The sequence below is a fragment of the Leptonychotes weddellii genome, chromosome 9 (assembly GCF_054177405.1).
Source record: "Leptonychotes weddellii isolate Sample4059 chromosome 9, ASM5417740v2, whole genome shotgun sequence".
Taxonomy (NCBI): Eukaryota; Metazoa; Chordata; class Mammalia; order Carnivora; family Phocidae; genus Leptonychotes; species Leptonychotes weddellii.
This window is the reverse complement of record NC_138377.1, coordinates 121,110,429-121,120,253: the sequence shown is the minus strand read 5'-3', so window position 1 is coordinate 121,120,253 and position 9,825 is coordinate 121,110,429. Positions and strand designations below refer to the sequence as shown.

The window sequence follows — 9,825 nt, the reverse complement described above, 5'->3', positions numbered from 1 at the left end:
AAAAAAAAAAAATTCTGTAGCATTGAGACTGTCTATCTCTAATCTCTGATTTCTAAGAGTTTGGTAGAAGTCTCCTACGAAATTATCTGAGCCTGGTGTTTCTTGTGAATTAACTGCTTAACTCTTTTTCTTCTATATAAATTGGTCTGGTTAAGCTTTCCAGCTCAAATTGGGTCAATTTTATTAACCTCTGTGTTCTTAATTACCCATTTCCTCTAGATTTTCAAATTTATTTGCATAAATGTGTACAAAGTAGTCTCTTAGTATTTTTGACATTTTCTCTTTATTAATAGTTATTTCCGGGGCGCCTGGTTGGCTCGATCAGTTAAGCATCTGACTTTAGCTCAGGTCATGATCTTGGGGTCCTGGGATCAAGCCCCGACTTGGGCTCCAGGAGTCTGTTTGTCCCTCTCCCCCTGCTCATGCTCTCAAATAAAAATCTTTTAGAAAAAGGTTATTTCCCCCTTCTCATTTCTTATTTTGTACATTTGTGTTTAGCACATTACTTTCTTGATTAGATAATGGTTTTGTCTATTTTTTTCAAAGAATCAGGATTTTGATGTATTAATTTGATCTACTGGTTTTCTGTTCTCTACTTGATTAGTTTCCACTTTCATTTTAGTAGTTTCTTCTTTGTGTCTTTCTTTTGTTTACTGCTCTTTCAATAATTTAATTCATTTATTTTATTTCTTCTTAATTGACTTAGGTGATTTTTAAAAGTATTCCACAGACTGATGTGTAGTGTTCTCATTATTTTTTAGAAGTCCTGTAATTTCTGTTGGTATATTCCTTTTTATCAAAAAGTTTTTTAGAAGGTATTTTATTTCAAGGTAGAAAACCTTTTTGGGGTACCTGGGTGGCTCAGTTAAGTGCCAGCTCTTGATTTTGGCTCAGGTCATGATCTCAGGATTGGGGATCAAGCCCTGCATCAGGCTCCATGCTCAGTGGGGAGTCTACCTAAGATTCTTTCTCTCTCTCCCTCTGCCCCTCCTCTCTCTCTCAAACAAAACAAAACAAAACACTTTTTTACTTTTTATTTCTCATTTCTAGTTTTTACTGAGTTGTGATCAAAGAGGGTGGTTTATGTATTTCTACCTTATGGGACCTATCAATGTTTTCTTTGTGCTCTAGTATATGACACAATGATCATTTTTTGTGAACATTTTACATGTTTAAGAAGATATATATATATATATTTCTTTAAAGATCTATTTTTTTTAAGCAAGCTCTACACTCAATGTGGGGGCCAAACTCACAATCCCAAGATCAAGAGTTGCATGCTCTACTGACTGAGCTAGCCAGGCACCCTGAAGATATATTCTCTTAGTAAAGTGTTCCCACATACTTTAAGTACTCTTCATATTTACCATCTCTTTACAATCTTTGCTTTGTTTAGGTATCCCAAGGTCTGTATTCCACTTTCACTGATTTCCTCTTTAGCAGTGTTTAGTCTACTGTTAACTATCAAGGTTTTCATTTCTAGAAGTTTTCTGATTGTCTCCCAAATCTATCCCTTCTTATTTTATGGATTCTACTTCTTCATTGATATATTTGAATATGTTAAAAATCACATTAAGTATTTGTGTGAAATATAAAGTCCCTTTTAGATTCCTCTAGTCTCTCTAAATCTTCGAATGTGAATTTTCCTATTGCTGGATACGTCAGTCTGTCTTGCCATGGACTTCTTTATGTGTTTTATACTTTTTTATTTTAAGCACATCTTCTTTGGACATTTTATTAAAGTGAAGTATATATTGCTGGAATACTTAACAAATTTGTAGAAGATATAAAAAAATGACTAATACACTGGTCAACAGAATCAAGATACAAAAAGATCTTGATGGAGTAAAATGAAATTAATTTAAAAAGATAATTAACAGATATAAAGGTAAAATTTTGTATGTGGGTTCTAAAAACTAACTATAGAAATTCAGAGATGAAGGAACTAGCCTAATATCAACATGTGCAAAAATGAGTTGGGGTTTTTGGTTGCTTGTAAGAGCAATGAGACAACAGTATGATATTGTGGCCAACAAGTTGATTCTGCGTTAATGGAAAAATAAGAGAAACATTAGTCCATTCTACTCTAGTGGTAGAAAACATGTGAAGTCCTGTGTTCAATTTAAGGTATAAAACTTAAAATGGAAATGTTAACAGAAATGTTCAGAAGACTGTGTCCATATTGGTGAAGGAACTTTGCTACCATTTACTCAGTATCTGTTAGATATTAGATGGTTTACGTGCATTAACTCATTTCATCTTTACAAAAACCAAGAGAGAGGGATCCTTCCTAGGGATAAGTAAGAATCAGAGAAGTAATTCACAGCATCTATTTATATCATGAATTTTGTTCTAATTCTTAGTTTTACTTAAAATGTTAAAGCCTCTTCAAACTCCTTTTGGAAGCATATAAAACACAAATTCTAAATCAATACATTAATTAAAAACTAGTTTTAACCGAATCTTAAATGTCTATAGAATGATCCAAGTTGAAACTCATGCAATGGATTCTCAAAAAGGTGCTACAAAAGCAATCCTGTGTAACAACAACAACAAAAAAAAAACAAAAAAAACCCAACCAACCAAAACCAGAGCCTGAGCCCATCCCTGCATCAATTCCCAGTAGTGTCACATATTAACAGAGATTACAAGCTAGATTATACCTAGCTTCAATGATCACAACACAAGCATGCAAAAATTCCTTTAAAAACATGACACTCAAAGTCTTAACTTGTTCAGACATATATGTTAATGTTTAGAGTTAATGTTAAGCAGGGATTCCTTTCCATGCAGGAATCTGAATAAGCTGAGATCACTTATTATGGAAAAAGGGAAGTATATCAGGAGAGTAAGAAGATTCAAATAATAACTTAAAAATATTTTACTGCTTATAATCTTCTTTAAAGGAAAATATTAATAAAGGAATATCAATAAGCAAAATGTCTCACATGTAACTATAGTCTGGATATTCTCTTCAAATAGGATTGTTCTAAGAACCTTGAAAGTACACTAATTTGTTTATATACATACAGTTGCATAAATGTTTAAATGTTATATAGTTGTAGACAAATGTTGTCTATTTCTCTTCCTCATTTCTTTACATCTGAGTTGTTATCAAATAAATCATTGTCTCCTAAGGAGAGTGGAGGTAGATGAAGTGGCAGAATAATTTTTCTAACATGTCCTTTGAATTTGTCATCATGCTTGACATTTGGTTTTAGGAGAACATGCTTCCTAATACTTACATAATCTTCTTTCAGGGTCTGAAGAAATTCCTGCAGTCTATCTGCTGTTTTTTCTGATGCTAGAGATATTATTTTCTGGTCCATTGTTGCACATATCAGGGAACTGTAGGGAAAGTATCAGAGCTGGATGAAACTTCCAGAAGTAAACAATTATTTTCTCTAAATGATTATTTTCTTTCCTGTTAACTATTTCATACATATTATAGACCATGTAACAGTGGGTACTCATTAGTATGAGTAGGTGATTTTTTTTTTTATTTTAAAGATTTTTATTTATTTATTTGTCAGAGAGAGAGAGGGAGCACAAGCAGGGGGAGCAGCAGAGGGAGAGGGAGAAGCAGGCTCCTCACTGAGCAAGGAGCCCGATGTGGGACTCGATCCCAGGACCCTGGGATCATGACCTGAGCCAAAGGCAGACGCTTAACGACTGAGCCACCCAGGCATCCCTAGTATGAGTAGGTGATTCTTATCCAAGCCAAAATAATCTGGAGAATTCCCTGGAATTTCCATATTAGAAACTTGTATTCTAATCAAGTAGTCTCATAATTTTTGCCCACATTTTTATATTGTTTTAGCATCTACCTAGCACACTGCCTAGAACAAAGCTGCCACGTAACAGTATATCAAATAATTATAAACATATACACAAGAATATGTATTATAAGCTTAAGTAGTATTTGATAAATGAATAAATCAACAACACTGTAAATGCAAAGTGCCAATTAAATGGTATAAAAACAGGGTGCCTGGGTGGCTCAGCTGGTTAAGAGTCTGCCTTTGGCTCAGGTCATGATCTCAGGGTCCTAAGATCAAGTCCTGCATCAGGCTCCCTGCTCAGAGGGGAGTCTGCTTCTCCCTCTGCCCCTCCCCTCGCTTGTGCACACTCTCTTGCTCTCTCTAAAAAAATAAATTAAAAAAAAATAAATGGTATAAAAACAAATGAGAAGTTAACAAGACTAATGACATAAATGTGTGACTAGAGGTCAAGAAGGCTTCCCAGCAGAGAGCTTGAACTGGAACTTAGAAATTAAATTTAGATAGTCAAGATAACCAGATGGTATACTTGATACACTACTGAGAAGGAGAATGTCAAGAACAAAGGACTTCTTCATAGGAGAATCTGAAAAACCTATTTAGGGAAAATGAGGGACAGAGGTACGAAGTCCAAGTAGGGGAGCAATGAGTACAAAGGCTAGAAAGACAGGCTGAGAATAAACTGTAAAAGATCTTTTTTTTTTCTTCAAGATTTTATTTTTAAGTATTCTATACACCCAACATGGGGCTCGAACTCACAACCCCAAGATCAAGAGTCACATGCTATACCAACTGAGCCAGCCTGGTGCCCCTAAATTGTGCAAGATCTTAAATGACAGATTAAAGGATTTAGATTTTATTCTGTAAATGATAACAACCAAAATTTTTGGCGCAAAAGAAAATCTGCCTGATTCAGATTCTGCCTGTTTCAGACTGAACAAGTGTTTAAGCAAACAATCTGGCATCAACACATAGATTAAAGTGGGGAGAGAGTAAGGACAAAGAGGAGAGACTAAGAAGTTATGGAGGGCTATTTTAGCGATAGACACAAAGGCCTGTATTAGGGTGGTGACTCTGGGGCGTGGAAAGGAAGAGATGAAATGGAAGCCTATTGGGAGGCAGGAGTTAGTGCGCAGCTATGGGAATATAATGGGAAGGGGGAAATGCAGACTGGTGCGAAGACCTGTTCCCCTCCTGTATTTCTTCTTGTTTCCCATCCCCATAAAATGTACCATCCTCCACGCAGCTACTGAAACCAGACGCCTGGACATCCTTTTTTTTCTTTCCTGGAGAACATTCTTCACAATTTCACCTTCATCCTTCACATCCACTGACAAGTCCTGGCAATGTCAGCCCCTAAACATCTCTCAAATCTGTCTACTTCTCAGCTCCACTACTGCCATATCACTCCACAGCCACCACCATCTCTCACCTGAACTACTACAAAAGCTTTTAACTTGGCCCCCACACAGCAACTAAAGTAATCGTTTTTGAAACAGAAACCAGATTATGTGGCTTACACTCCTTCCACCTCCATCCTCACCTTAAAACTCTTCGGAGCCTTTCTACTGCTCTATCAGTCCAATATCCAGAAGTCAGTTTAAAAGGTCCTGCAGGGTCTGGCCAGCACCTAACTCCCCTTCATCACTATATACTCCTTGCTTTTAGTCCTTCGAACCCCCAAGTTCTCCTGCCACAGGCCCTTACACTTAACCTTCAGTCTGAAACTTCTATACATACCCCTCCTTTCATCCCCTGCCCGCCAGTCTTTTAATTCCTACAAATCCTTCAGATCTCAGCTCAATCTACACTTCCCCAGAAGCTCAGTCTAGGTTAAACGTTCCCCTATTTTTTTTTTTTTTTAAAGAATTATTTATTTAGAGAGAAAGAGAGGGAGCGAGCAGGGGGAGAGGGAGAGAGAATCTCAAGATGACTTCCCACTCAGCCCTACCCAGGATCCGGAGATCAGGACGTGAGCAGAAACTGACTTAGCCACCCAGGCGCCCCTAAATACTCCCCTATTATATCTTTTCAAGGCAACAGTAATTTCTCTTACCCTCACTACACTTTTTTTTTTTTTAAAGATTTTATTTATTTATTTGACAGAGAGAGAGACACAGCGAGAGAGGGAACACAAGCAGGGGGAGTGGGAGAGGGAGAAGTAGGCTTCCCGCGGAGCAGGAAGCCCGATGCGGGGCTCGATCCCAGGACCTGGAATCATGACCTGAGCCGAAGGCAGACGCTTAACGACTGAGCCACCCAGGCGTCCCTCTCACTACACCTTTAACATGACATTTGTAATTACTAGATTAGGACTGTATCTCCCACTTGACTATAAACTCCATGGTGGGGGGAGGGGGCGGCATGTCTGGTCTTGTTTACCACCGAACCTCCGGTACTTAATCACAGTACCTCCCTTGTTTTTTTGTTTTTAAGATTTTGTCAGAGAGAGAGAGCACACAAGCAGGGGTAATGGCAGGCAGAGGGAGAAGCAGACTCCCCGCCGAACAAGGAGCCCCACTTGGGACTCCCTCCCACGACCCTGGGATCATGACCCCAGCGGAAGGCAGACTCCCAACCGACTGAGCCACCCAGGCGTCCCCAGGACCTCCCTTGTAATAGGTGCCCAATAAATATTGGCTGAACAAATGAATTACTGAACTCCCTAGGCCCTGGGCCCCAGCCCTTTACATTCACTAATTTGATCCTCATACCAACCCTATGAAGTAGGTGTTATTAGTTCCAATTTAGATGAAGAGCTTTCGGGATTTGGAGAGATTACGTAATTGTCCCAAGGGTTAGAAGGCCAGTAGCAGGAGAGGCAGAAATGAAACCCAGTCCTGTTCAGCTCCAGACCCCAAGATCCCATGTTCTTAATTACTACCCCCGCCCCCGTCAGGGCCTAGGCGGGGTGGGGGGGCTGGGGAGGGCCGAGAAAATGCAGAAAGGGCATACTGACCGAGAGAGACTTGCAGCCAGAGGGAGAACACGCTGAAATCTATCTCAGCGCGTGCATTTGCTAAATTCGGCCGAAAACCAAAGATGAACTACCAGGCGACTGCGAAGCGCGCAGCACCTCTCGTCCAGAGACCAGCGCGGCTCAGGGACGGGAAACGCGCGGGTTTTCGGGCCGGGGCTCCCCCGAGAGCAACACGTAAACACAAACTTGGAAGCGAAGCGGCTGGCGATGCGGGCCGTGACCGGGCCACAGAGGTGAAACGGGGTGAGATGTCTCAGACGCAGGAACAGGAGGGCGGAGAGGGTGGCCCGCCCGGGAGGAGGGAGCCGCGGAAACCGAGGGACGCGGCGGGAGACAGGCCAGAGAAAACACCAGAGCGCCAGCTCGCAACAGCAGTCCTCCAGTCCTCACAGACCCACTCCCTCCCTAAAGCGCTGAGTCCCTACGCCCGGGCAGCGAGCGAAGCCCCCCTCCGTCCCCGCCCCCGCCGCACAGTTACCTCGGCCTCACCGCCGCAACCAACTTCCAAAAAGCCCGCTCAACCGCACGCCGCCGCACTTCCGTCACGGGACACTACAGGCCCCGCCCCCCGCGGCTCAGTTCCGCTGCCCGGGCGCACGCGCGTGGGATGTACCATTAAGGCAGAAGGGGTCGGGAGTCCTCGGACGTTCCCACTCCCAGTCGCGGGGAGGCGCAGCAGGCGAACTCGCATTCAGGACCGCAGAGAGCATGCGCAGTGTGGCCTGAACGTACCTGGAGCGTGGTGTTCACCCGTTAACACCTCTTGGTTACTGTTAGGGAAAGAGTGAGCACGAGATGGGCCGAATCAAGGGACCTACAGGTCTTTGCATTGGAAGCACCTGGAAGGCAGATGAAGGTGTCCCACTCCTTGCGTTAGGGGAGGTACCAGTAACCCCCAAGACGTAAGCCCAAGTGGCCAGGCGGCTTTTTGTTCTTACCCCTGCAAAACCTTAGCATTTAGCGCATAGTCTGGCAAAGCAGTAAATGCTCAGTAAATATTTATTAACTGAACAACCGACAGTAGAGCAAAGAGCAATGGAGGGGCAGATCTAGAATCTATTTTAGGTTGATGGAGCAGCTTGGGCAAAGGGCCTGAGAGCAACAAGCAAGCAAGCCCCTGACTAGTTCGGGAGGTGAAGGTGCTTGGGGTGGGGGTGAGAAAGCAGGGGCTTGGAAGTCCTTTTCACATCAGGGGTAGTGTGGAAAAACAGCAGAAGTGGAAGGACGTGACTATATTCACGTGGTAGAAAAATCTCTCTGGTAGGTGAGTGCTGCAGAGACTTAAAAAGAGATGATGGGGGTGGGGAGGACTGAAGGCAGGACCCTTTAGGTAAATTGCCCTGGAAATAGGTAGTTGCAGTGGGGACAGGCAGAAGGGAGTTGACTGCATGTGAAAAAGGTTAGGGAGTAGAGTGCACCGGCTTGGGGGAGATGTGGGAGGAGCTGAGGAATATTCAGGCTTGAGTGATAGGTGGGGGTGGGTTGATAATGCCAGGGAACTGACACAGGGAGCACAGGGAAAGCTGCAGGTTTGGGGACAGGGTGATGAGGATGCCTTCAGATTTGGACTTGCCAAATGGCATGTGAAGGAATGCTAAGATCAGAGGTATTCAGTGTGGAGCCTGACACCACTACCCCCCCCCCCCGCCCCCGTCTCCAGGGTTGGGATGGGTCTACTTGGCCAGTACTGGAAGAAACAACCCCTGAAAAAAAAAAGAAGAAGAAGAAGAAACAACCCCTGGAAGAGAAGGATGCCTCTCAGCTGTCCAGGCCTGCTTCTTGCTTATGACCCTTCTTAAGCAACTTTTACTTCTATCACGTTTCTGGCCCAATACTGAGCTGTAATATATGGCTAAAACACAGCAGCTGAGTTGGAAGATGATTCCTGAAAGGAATCCTTTAGCTTGCCAAGGATACAGATGACTTTACCTCATCTTCTCCCCACAAAGCCTCCCTTCTCGGCTGCCTATGGGACTGAGCCATACAGCCACAAATGTATGTGGTTGTGTCATCCAGCAGGCTCATTTGCCTTTTTGAGCCTCCAGTTGTGCATCCCAGCTGCACTTACTGAACTGCCTGTGTGAGTGTCTACCCAGTGGCATTGACAGTTCAGTGTCTTTTCTCCCTCTTGTTACACATGCAAAGGAAAAGACTGGACTCAAGTGAATAACAGTGTTTTCCACCCTGGTGCAGGCTTCCCTACTAAGCAACAAATCATATTCATCTGCTTCAACCAACTAAATTCCTACACTGGGCAGCTGGTGATAACACTGACTTTAGAAGAAACAGCCAATTAAAACCAGGTTTACAATAGTGGAACTAAATGTTCTTCAGACCTTGTCAGTAGTTCTCATTTGTGTGGTAACATTATAACTACTGATATTTGCAAGAGTCCAGAGAAAAAGGACAAATGGAGGCCCCCTTTCATTCAGGATACTGGGTCTTGCAGTGTGAGGGGCTTCATATGTTTGCATGAAGATCTACCCCATGCCTCCTCCCTAGAGCTGCTGTTGGCTCCCCTTTGGGTCTACAGTTGTGCACACCAGCCCGCCTACCCTGGAGAGGGTGGACCGAGGAAGGGGTCTGTATAGGCCAAGGAAGCGACTTTGGCGATGTTTTGGAAGGTACTCAGAGCGTGGTCTGAAGGAAGGCATGTGGGCTTTGGTGGTTACACTCTCTAGGATTCTTGATCTCATCATCTAGGAAGGGGGCTAATAAGGCAGCCACCCAGACCAAGAGCTCTAGTTGCCTGGGTTAAAGGGCGACTTGATTAAGAGAATAATCAAGGTAGCACGTATCAAAAGCCTAGCACTTAGAAACCCTTCATACTGTTAGTTCCCTCCAGCAGTCCCACATTTGGGTCTAAATATGGAAGAATTGGACTCAGGGTCTCAAACACATGTTTGTATACCCGTGTTCACAGCAGCATTGTTCACAGAAGCTAAAAGGTAGAAACAACCCAAGTCTTCATGGACATTGAATGGATAAACAGAATGTGATATATCCAGACAAAGGAATAATCTTCAGCCTTAAAAAGGAAGAAATGCTATCTGTCACTTACTACAA

The 9,825-nt window shown here is 42.9% G+C and overlaps 1 protein-coding gene across 2 annotated transcripts in view; it reads right to left on the bottom strand.

Annotated features, from left to right (window-relative positions):
* Positions 1-7,348, bottom strand: part of LOC102731077 (Fanconi anemia group I protein-like) — a 20,092-nt gene extending 12,744 nt beyond the window's left edge. Inside the window, exons 1-2 of one of the 2 annotated variants that reach the window (XM_081831701.1) lie at positions 7,238-7,348; positions 3,246-3,348 (exon numbers count right to left, since the gene is read on the bottom strand). In XM_081831701.1, the coding sequence (XP_081687827.1) occupies positions 3,246-3,329 (84 nt within the window). In that variant the 5' untranslated portion in view covers positions 3,330-3,348; positions 7,238-7,348. Of the gene's footprint in view, positions 1-3,245; positions 3,349-6,738; positions 7,160-7,237 lie in introns of those variants that run through there. The other variant, XM_081831702.1, reaches the window with a different exon arrangement.
* Positions 7,349-9,825: the final 2,477 nt, after the last annotated feature.